The following is a 14715-nucleotide window of genomic DNA, read 5'->3' on the forward strand; positions in this document are numbered from 1 at the left end:
AGACAGAGAGTTATTTATTAAAGATTAAATAACTTTAAACAGTGTGTAATAGCACAACAACCTGCAAATGGACTCTACACAGTTTCACTGTTAGAAATGTGTGGAAGGTAATAAACATGGTTATCAGTATTTTTATGGCAGCTGAAAGGTTAAAATGAGAACTTTGGATGGAAACACGCCTTCATCACGTCTCTGCAGAGACGCCTGGAGATCCACCTACAGAGCAGAACAGCAGCTTCCTGTGAGTGAAACCAGCTGGAAACCTCCAACACTGCTGCTCCAAGCTGAAGGTGAGCCGGAACCAGAACCCTGAAGGTGAGTTGGACCCAGAACATCACTCAGAGTCACTTTGAGGGACGTTAGTAGAGGAGGGAGGAGAACCATGACTGACTGGACCCAGGGGCGGTTCTAGACAGGGGCCAACAGGGGCCCAGGCCCCTGTGGAAATGGTCCTGGCCCCTGTTATGGCCCCTGTACTAAAGACATAACATTAAATACACTTCTCATAATTATTTGCAATAGCAAAGAAGCCATAACTGATTGGTTACTTTGACCAATTTTATTTTTTACCTATACAGTTTTACTCTTAGAAGGATTTAAAAATTAAGATGTTTCACGTTTAGCTTTAGCCGTATTGAACTGGGGGCAAGTTTTCAACTGCTAGATCAGGGGTCTGAAACCTGCAGTTCCAAAACCACAAGTGGCTCACTTAATATTATTACACAGTTAAATATTGCAATTTTATTGTTTCATTTTTTTGTTCTGTGCCCCTGTGAAAAAACACTGGCCCCACCTTGGCCCCCCTGGTAAATTTGGTCTAGAACCGCCACTGACTGGACCTTCTGTGTTTGCAGCTTCACTCAGAGACTAAATGGCTTCCAGATCTGTAGGAGCTATGTGGGCTTGTTCCCATTCTATATCACTATCATCTACAGTTGTAATCTTTTATTCATTGTCTTTTAATTTTCCTGCAGTATTCTCAGGCAGAAAATATCTGCTGTCACTTGGACAAAAACCTTAAAACAAATTACCAAGAATGTTGTTTTTATCTGATGACTGAAAATGAAGGAGAACCTGTTCAGCTGCAAGCAGAGTGAAAATGAAAACTTGGTAAAAAACAATATCTCAGCCAGAGAGCAACAGAACTAACAGGTTTAAGCTCCGCCTCTCACCTAAAACACTTGGAACAGCCTGGAACCAGTTTTTTCATTCCTGTCATAGAGACCAAACCAGCAGTTTCCTCTGAGTCCAGGAGAGAAAAGAGGAAACCTCCAACCCTGAAGGTGAGTTGGACCCAGAACATCAATCAGAGTCACTTTGAGGGACGTTAGTAGAGGAGGGAGGAGAACCATGACTGACTGGACCTTCTGTGTTTGCAGCTTCACTCAGAGACTAAATGGCTTCCAGATCAGAGGAGGATCTCTGCTGTCCGGTCTGTCAGGACGTCTTTAAGGATCCGGTTGTTCTGTCATGTAGCCACAGCTTCTGTAAGGAGTGTCTGAAGAACTGGTGGAGAGAGAAAGCAGCACGAGAGTGTCCAGTTTGTAAGAGAAGATCTTCAAAGGAGGAACCACCTTTAAGTCTGACTCTGAAGAACCTGTGTGAGACCTTCCTGCAGCAGAGAGACCAGAGAGCTTCAGAGGATCTCTGCAGTCTGCACTCTGAGAAACTCAAACTCTTCTGTCTGGACCATCAGCAGCCAGTGTGCTCCATCTGCAGAGATTCAAAAAAACACATCAACCACAGATTCAGACCCATCGATGAAGCTGCTGAGGATCACAAGAAGAACCTTCAGGAAACTCTGGAACCTTTAAAGAAGAACCTGGAGCTCAGGAAGAAAGTTCTAGAGGAGTTTGATCAGACAGCAGAACACATGAAGGTCCAGGCCCGACACACAGAGAGGCTGATTAAGGAGCAGTTTAAGAAGCTTCATCAGTTTCTAGCAGAGGAAGAGGAGGCCAGGCTGGCTGCACTGAGGGAGGAAGAGGAGCAGAAGAGTGGGATGATGAAGGAGAAGATGGAGGCTCTGAGCAGAGAGATAGCAGCTCTTTCAGACACAGTCAGAGCCACAGAGGAGGAGCTGAGAGCTGAAGACGTCTCATTCCTGCACAACTACAAGGCTGCAGTGGAAAGAGTCCAGCGCTGCCCCCTGCTGGAGGATCCACAGCTGCCCTCAGGAGCTCTGATAGACCAGGCCAAACATCTGGGCAACCTGGCCTTCAACATCTGGAGCAACATGGAGAACATGGTCTCCTACACTCCTCTCATCCTGGACCCAAACACTGCTGCTTCAGAACTCATCCTGTCTGAAGATCTGACCAGTGGGACTTTTGGAGAGAAACAGCAGCTTCCTGATAATCCAGAGAGGTTTAGATCACGATATTCTGTCCTGAGTTCTGAGGGCTTCAACTCAGGGAACCACAGCTGGGATGTTGATGTTGGAGACAGTAAACACTGGACACTTGGTGTGTTAGCAGAGTCTGTCCAGAGGAAGGGACTCATAGAGTCTGGATGGTTGATTCTATTGTTCTATAAAGGTAAATACTCAGCACGGTCTCCTCCATCTCCTTCCATGGATCTCTCAGTCCAGAAGAAGCTCCAGAGGATCAGAGTGAATCTGGACTGGGACAGAGGAAAGCTGTCCTTCTCTGATCTGGTCACTAACTCACACATACACACCTTCACACACACCTTCACTGACAAGATGTTTCCATACTTCTTCACTGTGGGTAAAGTAAAAATGCTACCGATGAAGATCTCAGTGAGCAAACAGCAGCTCTGATGTTCTCAGCATGAAGAACACAAAGTCCAGATGAAACCTTGATGATCTGATTGAAACTCAGTGATTTTAAACAGGAACCTGGAGATGATCTGATCTGACTGATCATCTGAGGACTTGTTCATTTCTGCCTCTTAAACATTTTATTTTATCCTGAATCTTTGGTGGTTAAATGTCTCCTTTGTGTTAATCTCTCTAAAGCATTCACTAAATAAAGTTTGATTGATTTCCTGTCAGGTGGGAAACAGTTGGCTGCAAATAAAACATTTATTGTCTCCAACATCTTGACAGCGTCATGTCAGTCTGTGCAGAGGAAAGTTTGTCTCTGATGCAAAGCTGGACCCAACGGCGCCACTAAGGTCCAACAAGCTTCCTTCAGGTTGGAGATGTTTAGCTCTGGTTCCTCAGTGTCCTAGGAGAGTCTGGCGAGACGAAAGGAGACATACAGTCTGGATTTATGGGAATATGGTTCATGCTCGGTAAATATTCTTCAAGAACACCAGCAGCTCCTCTGGCTGATCTCCTGGTAAAGAAGAAGCTCCAGAGGATCAGAGTGAATCTGGACTGGACCGCAGGGAAGCTGGTTCTAGTTAAACTGTTTTACTGAAACTTCGTTAGTTTAAGTTTGTCATCCAACTGTTTTTAAAATCATTAATTTTTGCTTTTAGTTTATTTTGTTTCAGTTTTTCTACATTTTATTCTAACCTGCTTTCATTCTGTTATACTTTAATCATGTAAAGATCTTTGTGTTTTCTTTGTACTGAAATGTGCTACACAATTAATTTTGCCAAATCATGACCAAATTAAAATCTTCTGGATGAAGGTTTTATGTTCAGATGAGACAAACATGTTTGGACGGAGTCGAGGTGAAGCTTTCAAACCGAAGCACGGTGGTGGCTGCTTTACAAATGATTTAAAATACAGAATAAAACAGTTTTCCTACTTTTTTATTCATTATTCTGTTAAACATAATCAGAGAAGTGAATGTAGTGCTGCTCACATGTTTAATACTTCAACATGTTTCCTGACAGAACAATAAATAATTCACTGTTTGCACCAAACCTCTTTACGCTTTGTTCTGGTCCAGGTTCATGTTTCCTACTTCAGTCCCGTCTAGAGAGGCGAGCACGTCTTGTTTTTGTGCAACATTAACAAAATAAACACAAAGATAACAGCAGAGAATCAATCAGCGGAGAGACGACAGCGACGTGGAATGATGGAACCAGCAGGAATCCGTCTGCAGAACAATCTGTGGACGGATCCCAGGTGGATTCTGGTTCACCAGCAGTTCCTGTCTTCATGGAACGCATAAAAAGAATCTTTTCTTTTAGGGAAGCAAACAGAAAAGAGTTTGGCCGTTTAATTTTAAACAGAAAATGAGCGAAGAGTCGATCAGCAGACGTTTCAGGCCGAAGGGTTCTGGATTACGATCAGGAAATAGTCCTTATCTGTGGAGAGGCAGAACGCAGAAATTAAAACCAGGAAAACAAATAATCTGAGCAGGAAATCAGCTCTGCTTCCACCACAGATGAAGTTAAAGCAGAATCCTCCCAGAAGCTGAAGCACATCTGGAGGAAAAGAGACCAGAGGGAGGCGTGGTTCACCTGGAGCGATCATGATCTCATTCTTCTTGGAGCGGACCCGCAGGAAGGTCAGGTCGTTCTGCGGGTCGATGTCTCTTAGGGTGCTGCGGGCCTTCATCACCAGCTGGTGGATCAGGGCCGAGTACTGGACCGTGCTCTGGTTGTCCAGAGTCGATTTCACCGGAATTCCTGCGCAGAAAGTTTGTAGATCCAACATTTGATCCGGTTCCAGACGGCGGAGCATCAGCGAGTCAAAGCTTTTAACCAGCAGCCAGTTAGAGTTGCTGTAAATTTATACGGAAATGATCGGATATCAGAGAGTGGGACTGCAGTGGGACTCTGTGGCCCCCAGGGACCCCGGTCCTCCATGTTTAGACGTCTCTGCTCCAGCTAGGGCTGGATGATATAGAACAAAGCACATCGATAAAATAGAAATCATATTGATTGATATCAATAATTATCAACAAATTCAAAACACATTAAGTGCAGCACTGGACATTTATGCTGTTGCTTAGCAACCTATTTTTAGATAAAGAACACACAAACACTGAATTCAAACTCAACCCTTAACTCAACCAACTTTTTACCAAAATTACAAGTATTTAGAAACAGAATAAAGAATGCGTGCTTTCTGAACTCTTTAAGGGGGCGGAGCTTGGTTTCTGGGTCTGCGTTGTGATTGGTTGGGAGGATTTAATGACTGTAATATTAACCTACATGGCTAAAATGCAAAAAGAAGGAAAACTGTTATTCTATTGAACTTTTTATTTACCTTTTTCTATCATTGATATACGTCTATCGATCAATATATTATATATGGAATTATCGTCCAGCCCTAGTTCCAGCTCACATGATAAAAATGATTGCAGGACCTCCTCTGCAGACATTAAATGCTGCAGAAGCTTCTTAATCATCCTTTTATTTCAGACAGGCGTGTGGCAGCAACAAGGTGCCTAAACATGCAGGACCAGGGTTGGGAACCACTCCGATGCTGGAGCAGCAGCATTCCTGCAGCTGAGAGGAAGCGGTTGGATCAGCTCATCAGGAAGGTCAGCTCTGTGCTGGGAGCCGGTGGTGGAGACAGGAGGACTCTGCTGGGCAGCGTCGCCCCACTGCAGCCCTGGAGTAGAACCGGAGAGCTTCTTCAGGGACAGACCGTTGCATCCGTGGTGCACAAAGCAGCGCCATCACAGCTTCCTCCCAGCAGCTCCTCAGGCTTTATGAGCATCACTGCTCCCAGAAAACACCTGCTGAGTTTCTATTGGCTGTAAACCGTCTGTGTGCAGAGTTTCTGCTACATGTAACTGATCGTGGTGCAAAATAAAAGTCGCCACACTTTTAGAATTAAGTTGTTTTTAAAATATATGTTAAAACAAAGTATATTAGATTTATATACCCTATATTATGTATAACCTATATTTGTGCACTTATACTAAACATAATCCGAGTTTAAAATGAATTTAAATATCATGGTGGGCACCATGCTGGTGACCCCTGATTAAGCGACTTTCTATCAAAAAGCTATAATTTTATCAACTTTTTTATGTTAATGGAAACTTTACTGAAAGCGCCAATCCTTCTGAAGTCTCTTGGTTCCTGCTTCCCTCAGCGCCGTCTCACAGGCAGCTGCTGCTGTCAGAGCAGAGAGAGAGGAGACCCCCGCCAAAATTAATCACGATACCCAAAAGCTCTGGTGAACCCGCACTGGATTACAAAGCCGGTGATAAATATGACATAAATATAGTTTTTAAAGTAATTTATTTTTGTCTCTGAAGCTGTTTCACTAATATAATGAACTGAATTTGACTCAGACACAGATTCAACCACTGATTCACAGCGTTCCCTTTGTGCCTCTGATCTGTTTTATACAGATTGGTTTATGCATTAAATTTAATAACTCAAGTCATAAAGATCATTTGTGACTCCAAACACAATCACTGTTTTTAATCACCTTTTCATCTTTGAAAAAGTTTCTTATCCCTACAGTCTGGGTGACAAATGTATGAACAAATATGCAAATCAGTCGTGATGTCATCTAGTGTGTAGCGTTACAAGAGCCAGATCAACCCAGGATTCTGCTAAACCATAATAATAATAATAATAATAATAATAATAATAATAATAATAATATGTTGGCTTCACGTGCGATGGCCAACTGCAGCTGTTAGACGGCCCCGTTGTCGTGGTTATTTGGTGCCTTCTGGGTATTTTTACTGATTTGCATTTGAATTTAGGGGTGTGGACAAGGCAGCCCAACACATGCTCAGGTGCGCGTAATTCCCTGCAGATTAGCATGTATGAAGAAACGAAGTGTGCAGCAACACATCTTTATGCATCTCACCACTGCCAACTTTTAACTATGAAAGCTGGGCACTACCTCTGAGGCCGCTGGACTGGCTCCTACATAATTATGTCTGAACAGTGGCAGGAGGGGCCTGTGGGTACGTATACATCAAAACGTTCGATGAAGGACAACAAAAATGTCTCTTCTGTCAAGAACACCATCAACGATCGACTGAAATTCTGCAAGACGCTCAGAGATGGACAGTAGAAGACTAAAGGAAAGTTATTTCTCCCTTTAAATGTCTGGAGAAGAAAAGCAAAGAAGGATCTGTGTTGTCCCGACAGTGAAATATCCTGATCTGATCCATGTGTGGAGTCGCTTCTCCTCCAAGGCAGAAGCTGTTACCCAGGAGGAGGAGGACCACTTTACCACAGCAGTTAATAGGTGGGACCAATTATGTCCAACAGCAGGTGATTCCTCAGTTATTACTGAGAAAGATTATGAGGATTGTCCAGCCTGAAGCTACGAATAAAGCTACAGAAATAAATCTTTACTTTTACCTTCAGCGTTGACGATAATGATTCCCTGAACTCCTTTCTGACTTTGGATCCTCTTCAGAGTTTCTTCTACTTCAGCCTGAAAAGAAAAAAAAAGGAGAAGTCGGTTTAATTTAATCCAGAAATCAAACCCCGCAGCTCAGTAAAGATTGACTGGATGTGGAGAAAAACGGACAAAAACACAACAGCGCTGAACAACAACACAATTGCAATTAATACAGCTCTGCTAATACAGCTGCTATCTATAGTAACAATAAAAATGGTAGTAAAATTAAAATTATCACAATGAAACAACGTCACTAAACGGTTGACACAATGAGATAAACATTTTCTGAACAGACAACGCCCGGCTAGCTTCCCCATGCTAGCCAGTTAGCATCCCGTTAAACCCCAAAAATAAATAAATATTCTCACACGGCGCGATGAAAACAATTATTGTCCATATAAAACAACAAATTAAGTCCCTCTAGCCTACCATTTTAACGTTTGCCCCGAGAAATTCGTGTCAGAATGGATCTTCTCCCAGAAGAAAAACAGACTGATGCTAGCGGAAGTTATCACTATGACAAAAAAACAACTTCCGGTTCAAATGCCATTGATGGTGCGTTCAAATTTGTTGAAAAAGTGTGGTGTGTTTTCAACGTTTTTTCGGCTTTTTCTACCTTTGTTTATTTATGCAACAATGTTAACATCCCAGATACAGAAAAATAACAAAATAATGACGCTTCAAAGTTTCATAGTTTTAAAGACTCTCTTTTCAAAGCCAAATCATTAAGGATATACAATAAACACGGTTTTAGTTTAGGCAAATTTACATTTCTGAACAAAAAAAATGGACCAAAATAAAAATATAAATTTTAAGGAACTTTTGTTTTGTCCTCCATTATCACACCTAATTTAACTACTTCATAATCTTAAACAGATATCTTTAAATTGTTTTTTTCTTTTCCAATTAGAACAAATATTCCAAGATATTTTCAAGATAGTGCAAGAAAGGGTGTTCCTCCGTTTCTATGTCTATAATGTGAAAGGTACACTCATTCTCTCCAATATTCAATTTGGAGTTCAGAAAATCACCACATGGATAAATTAACCTCTTTTGTCTTGGGTGGGATAGGAAACTTAAGGCAATTACATCGAATCCTTTTTATACTTGTAGAAGTGAATTCTTTCACTAAATTTAGTCTTTTCAGGGTTGATGGAAAAAAATATTTAGATATAGATCTAAAGTACTTGTTACATTTCTTGTCCATAAAGAGACAGTTTCTAATCAACAACAAGAATTGTCAAGGTACTGTCACAGTATATAACTTTAATAGAGCAAATAAGCATTTGTGAGATTGCTCAAATCACGTCATAGTATTTCTGACTAGTACAACTTAGATTTACAACTAAATCTGCAGAATCCAGTAAATTACCTCTACTATCCATTAGATATAATATACATAATATCACCTGTTCCAACCAGTCTTCATAAACGTAAGACTTCATTTTAATCAGGAGACATCTATTGTTCCATATGTGATGGAAGAAATTATGTTTATCGACCAATAACGGAGGACTTGTTCGTGAAATTTGGATAATTTAGTAGGTAGTTTTGTTACAGAAAAGTCACATTTCAACAGGAAATTATTAGCACCAAATTTGGAGAATATTTTTAAAGGAAGAATGTGCCAAAAGTTATCAGGATATTTAATAAGATTTTGTAGCAATCTTAGGGTTATTGAAGTGTTATTGCACCAACGTAAGTTGCATTTCAACCATTTTTCTCGAATGATTTAATAACATAGTTTTTTTCTAATATATTGATGTTTATTCCTCCAAATAAAATTACAATTATTTTGGCTGATTTAATTATCCTCTGAGGTATACTGAGAGAGTAAGTGGGATAAATATTCCTAGATTCAGGCAAAAATTGGTAGATCTCTTTGTAACCTAATATTCAGCTTGGATTCACTTATCAAAGTTACTCTTTTCTCTGTAGTATACATTTTTGTATATAGTCATTCCTAAATATTTGACATTGTCTTTGACAGGTTTTCCATATAATGACACTAGAGGGCGGTCATGGATTGCTAATAATTCAAATTTATTTCAGTTTAGTTGCAAACCAGAGGAATCTGAAAAACGTTTGATAGCTTCGAAGTTATTTGTGCTTCACGTTTGAGAAAAGTGGTTGAATCATCAGCCAACTTACTTATTGCCAAAGAGTAATCCATAACATACATGTTTTTTATATCTTCAGAAGTTTTATTCATAATTACTAAAATTTCAGCAACCATAATAAATAGTAAAATAATACACATGATCATCTATTATGTCTCTGAAGTCTAATAGATCTCGAACTGGTCTGATGTTATGAATGGATTGTTTTTTTTTTTTTAAAGAAATCCAGATTGCAATTCTCTAATAATTTTGGTTATGCCCCTTCTGTCTGTTAGCTTTGACATACAGTGAGGCAGTTTTTCACTCACTTCTTGAACAAATGCACATGAGCAAGACTGTCTTACCAGCTCTTCGCTCCTCAGGGGATCACATGAAAAAAATATCTTAAATCCACTCTGGTCTTATTTCTTACCACTGAGGCCTTCCTCTTCTCATAAATATGGACATGGTTTGCTTTTGTTGGACTCTCAGACATTTTTAAAATATACAGTTAGAGCAACAGAGCAAAATGAACGGCTAAAACGAAGCTAGCCGCTAAGCTTACCGGATACATTTTTTTTTATTGAAAATTTAAAAATACAGATTCCAACAATATAAATCCAAGTAAACATAAGATGTCGTCTAAAACAGCTGTTAAGAAACAGAAGGAAAATAATAAAATAAAACCACAGGGGTTTAGCTCATATATATTGCTAACATTTCTGAAAACTTTAAGGCAGTATTATTTTCCAGTATCTTAATCGAGGCGTAGAGATATTTTAAGTCATTCTGAAATGCTTGAAAGTTTGGAAAACCTTAATATTTTTAGTATTGGATATTATATATATATATATATATATATATATATATATATATATATATATATATATATATATATATATATATATATATATATATATATATATATATATATATATATATATATATATATATATATATTAGGGCTGGGCAACGATTAAAATATTTAATCGCGATTAATCGCCCTGATTAATCGCGATTAATCGCATTGTATTTACAAACTCCAAGAATGAATTCAAAAGTAGTGTAAAGAGCACTTTTATTTTAATGTTCTGCTGCCATATGAACAAAAGTGTTGTAACATTTGTAGCACTTATTTTATACTGGATATTTTCAACCCATCTATTGAATTTAGTGCACTAGTTGATCTTTTCTTCATAAGAGAACAGCAAGCACTGCAGCCAAAATATGGCCTTTTTTGACCTGCTGTATATTAGCCAGTCCCTAAGCTTGATGTATCATGAAACTGTTGACCTTTTGGGTTTTGTGGTTTTTATTTTATTATTACAATTAAATAATAATAATAATAATAATAATAATAATAATAATAATAATAATGTTATGTTCAGTGTTTTTTCGCTAATCCACCTCTTATATATTTCAATCCTTATGTAATTTTATCTGTGTTGTGTGCACCTGCCTGTTGCTTTAATCCTATAAATTTCCCCGTCGTGGGATAAAAAAAGGATTAGCTAATGTTATCTTATCTTAAATAACACTTTTTAATATATGTACTGGGTTCTTTCAAGGTCTTAATTACATGTTATGTGTGGGCTCCAGTAACATCCATCCATCCATCCATCCATCCACTGATCTACCTGGATGTTCCATGGAGGACTGAAACGCCTCAGTCAGAGACGTCTGTGGGTCTGTCGGGGCAATGAGAGAAGTTTTGTCTCCTCTCTCCGTTTCTGGGGCTCGACGTTTTCATGTTTTTTCACGTGCTTAGATAAATTTGTTGTGTTTCCACTGAAATGAACCGGCTTTTTACAAAACATACAGCTTGATTTCATTTACGGTATTAAAATAAAGCCGAACGGTGCTACTTCCCGTGCTCATGTTTTTTCGCTGCTGCGGTCTCTCTCAGCTGTATGTTTGTCAAGTTTGTGTGAGAGCTGAGTGCGCGGGCCAGGCTGAGCCTGCATGCTGATTGGCTGGCGCCGCTGAGCCATGTACGAGAGGGGAGGGGGAGCGGGATAGTGCTGCCGTGTGCCCATAGACATAATATAAGAGTAGACGCGTCATTGGGCGGGTTCTGCCTATGCTGCGATGCGTCAGAGCGTCCGCCATCTTAAATGTGGCAAATCGGCAGTTACTCAGTCACTTAAACAGTATCAGAGGGACTTTAATCTCTGAATATACTTTGTATTCGTAGTATTTTTTTGTAATATTACAAGTTTATTTTCGTACCCTTTAGCTTCATTCTCCTGAATTTATTCTCCCAAAGAATAAAAATATTTAAAATAATCTAACCTGGACCTATTACTCCAGGAGTGAAATAATTCTGCAAACTGTGATTATTTTGGAAATGTTCCCCCTTAATTCTCATAATATGATGTTTTTATCATAACATTATCACTTTTGTGTTTGTTTGTTTGTTTATTTTTACTTTATTGACCTAGGACTTTTTTTCTCATATTATTAATTTTACCTCTTTAATACTCACCCAAAAAGTCTGTTCCTAAAGGTTCACATGTGACACGGGTTTATGAAATAATGAAGAACACAATGTTTAGATTTAACAAATTGATCCTTATATTCATAACACATACACAAACAAATATATATATATATATATATATATATATATATATATATATATATATATGTGTGTGTGTGTGTGTGTGTGTGTGTATTTATTGCAGCACAGGAATGAGGCATCTTCTCTGATCCACGTTCACAATAACAGAACTCAACTTTTTTCTGCCACATACAAAATGGCGGTGACGTTGACGTGCGAACCTGCGCCCTATGACGCGTCTACTCTTATATTATGTCTATGCGTGTGCCTGCTGACTGACACTGACTGAAGCATGTGAGCAACATGCGTTAATGCGCGATAAAATAAATATCGCCGTTAATAGTCTAATGAATTAACGCGAAATTAACGCGTTAACTTGCCCAGCCCTAATATATATATATATATATATATATATATATATATATATATATATATATATATATATATATATATATATATATATATATATATATATATATATATATATATATATATATATATATATATATATATACACACAAGGGCAGATTCTTTATTATGCAGAAGTTCCGCATCTTTGTTTTGACAATTAATACCAAATTTAACATCTTTATATTCAATTCAATTTTATTTATATAGCGCCAATTCATGAAACATTTAATCTCAAGGCACTTTATAAAGTCTAATTCAATCATATTATACAGATTGGTCCATAATGTCTTATATAGTTGGTTGCATCAAAGTCCCAACAAGCAGCATTCACTCCTGGAGAAGCGTAGAGCCACAGTGGACAGTCGTCTGCATTGTCCATTGCTTTGCAGCAATCCCTCATTATGAGCAAGCATGAAGCGACAGTGGAAAGAAAAACTCCCCATTATTGGGAAGGAAAACCTCCAGCAGAACCAGAACCAGGCTCATTGTGAACGCTCATCTGCCTCGACCCACTGGGGCTTAGAGAAGACAGAGCAGAGACACAGAAAGCTCAGAAGCTCACATTGACCCAGGAGTACTTTCTATGGTAGAGAAGACAGAGCAGAGACACAGAAAGCACAGAAGCTCACATTGACCCAGGAGTACTTTCTATGTTAGATGGTAATAGAGGATGATCTGCCTCCCCTGATGATGTCACAGCTAACAGAACGCCAGACCAGGTGTACCTTCTGTGAAGAGAAAAATGACAGAGAACAAAAAGTTAAAAGCTGAAATAACAACAAACAATGTAGATTGGAGAGCAGTAGGAGAACTCAGCAGAGAGAGAGAAATAGACCCTGATTTCCTCCAGCAGCCTAAGCCTATGGCAGCATAACTATAGAGGTAGCTCAGGGTAACATGAGCCACTCTGACTAGAAGCTTTGTCAAAAAGGAAAGTTTTAAGATTAGTCTTAAAAGTAGACGGGGTGTCTGCCTCACGGACCAAAACTGGGAGTTGGTTCCACAGGAGAGGAGCCTGATAGCTAAAGGATCTGCCTCCCATTCTACTTTTAGAGACTCTAGGAACCACCAGCAGACCTGCAGTCTGAGAGCGAAGTGCTCTGTTAGGAACATACGGGGTAATCAGAGCTCTGATATATGATGGAGCTTGATTATTCAAAATTAGGTACCACATTTTTTGTCAACACTGTTTGATAACAATTAATACATTTTCTTCCAAAAGGATTTAACCAAACAACAACTGTAAAAAAAGATGTTCCTGAGTTTCTAAATCTTTTTGACAAAAGTTTCATTCATCAAACCTGAACCTCAAACTTAAGAACTCTGCACATGGATAAATATAATTTATAGTGAACTTCTCTCATCTTTGGTAACAAAGGAAATTAGAAAAGTCTGGTTCTAATTTTAATTACGTTTGTTTCTGACAATATGTTTAATGTCATATTCCTTTTTACTATGAGAGGGAAAATTCCATTATTCATATACTCCCTTAACATTTTATTGTTGCATTTGGAATCCGTAAAGTTGTATTTATCTCTACAGAGAGTGGGAAACACAGATGTTATATCAGAATACTGAAACATTCCTTTAACCAGATTTAACGTGGTCGCAGGAATCGCCTTGACTACAGATAGAAACTGTTTCTGTGGACAATCTAAACTATATTTTCTTTTAAAATCTGCATACTCAATATTACCCTTTGTGTCCATTAAGTGCACAATGGGCCTAATTTCCTTTCCCAGTCCTTTCCCAGTCCTTGTAGTATAAGAATTTTCTCTTATGTAGAATATATCTGTTATTCCAAATAATCATATTATGTGGAATGAAATTATGCTTGTATAACATTTTCCAATACATTAATACCTGTGTGTGGTAATCTGACTATTTAATTACCGGGAACTTTGAGGGATCAAAGTCACATCTTAACAGAAATCTTTTTCCTTCAAGTTTTTGATCAAACTGTGAGGGGAAAGTAAACCATAAACTATTTTAATTTTTAATAAAGATCTGCAGCCATTTTAATTTTATTACAGAATTCATCACCCCAAAATTAATAATGTTCATCCCTCCTTTTTTCACTGGTTTTACCATGTCACTCTTTCGGATCAAATGTTGTTTATTATTCCAGATGAAATAGTAATACATTTTTATTGTATTGTTTGGTATATTTAAAGTGTATGCTGCATAAATTAGTCTTAATATTCCTTCTATTTTTGTTAACAAAATTCTTCCGAAAATTTTATATTTCTTTTAAGACTATTAAAAATGTGTTGATTTTTTCGTAATATAGGTTGAATATCGGTTCTTACCCTATCAATATAATCTTTATTAATTGATACACACAAATATTTTACTTAATTTTTTTACTTGAATATTATGAATTAAAGTGGTTATCA

At 38.3% G+C, this 14715-nt stretch overlaps 2 protein-coding genes across 4 annotated transcripts; one reads left to right on the forward strand and one right to left on the reverse strand.

The window, feature by feature from the left end:
- The first annotated feature begins 191 nt into the window (after window positions 1-191).
- LOC118567318 (nuclear factor 7, brain-like) lies at window positions 192-3164 on the forward strand. Of its 3 annotated transcripts, XM_036152212.1 has the most exons (3): window positions 192-315; window positions 855-1283; window positions 1380-3164. In XM_036152212.1, the coding sequence occupies exon 3, from the start codon at window positions 1397-1399 to the stop codon at window positions 2780-2782; it is 1386 nt and encodes a 461-aa protein (XP_036008105.1). In that variant the 5' UTR covers window positions 192-315; window positions 855-1283; window positions 1380-1396; the 3' UTR covers window positions 2783-3164. The 3 variants fall into 3 exon arrangements, with proteins under 3 accessions (XP_036008105.1, XP_036008103.1, XP_036008104.1); XM_036152210.1 differs by lacking the exon at window positions 855-1283 and having other exon boundaries at window positions 1284-3164; XM_036152211.1 differs by lacking the exon at window positions 855-1283.
- Window positions 3165-3710: 546 nt separating this feature from the next.
- LOC118567319 (dynein light chain roadblock-type 1) lies at window positions 3711-7797 on the reverse strand. Its single transcript, XM_036152213.1, has 4 exons — window positions 7679-7797; window positions 7207-7282; window positions 4384-4551; window positions 3711-4227 (listed from the first exon to the last, which is right to left on the reverse strand). Exons 1-4 carry the CDS (start codon window positions 7679-7681, stop codon window positions 4184-4186), a joined length of 291 nt encoding a protein of 96 aa, XP_036008106.1. The 5' UTR covers window positions 7682-7797; the 3' UTR covers window positions 3711-4183.
- Window positions 7798-14715: the final 6918 nt, after the last annotated feature.

This window comes from Fundulus heteroclitus, chromosome 20, assembly GCF_011125445.2.
Source record: "Fundulus heteroclitus isolate FHET01 chromosome 20, MU-UCD_Fhet_4.1, whole genome shotgun sequence".
Taxonomy (NCBI): Eukaryota; Metazoa; Chordata; class Actinopteri; order Cyprinodontiformes; family Fundulidae; genus Fundulus; species Fundulus heteroclitus.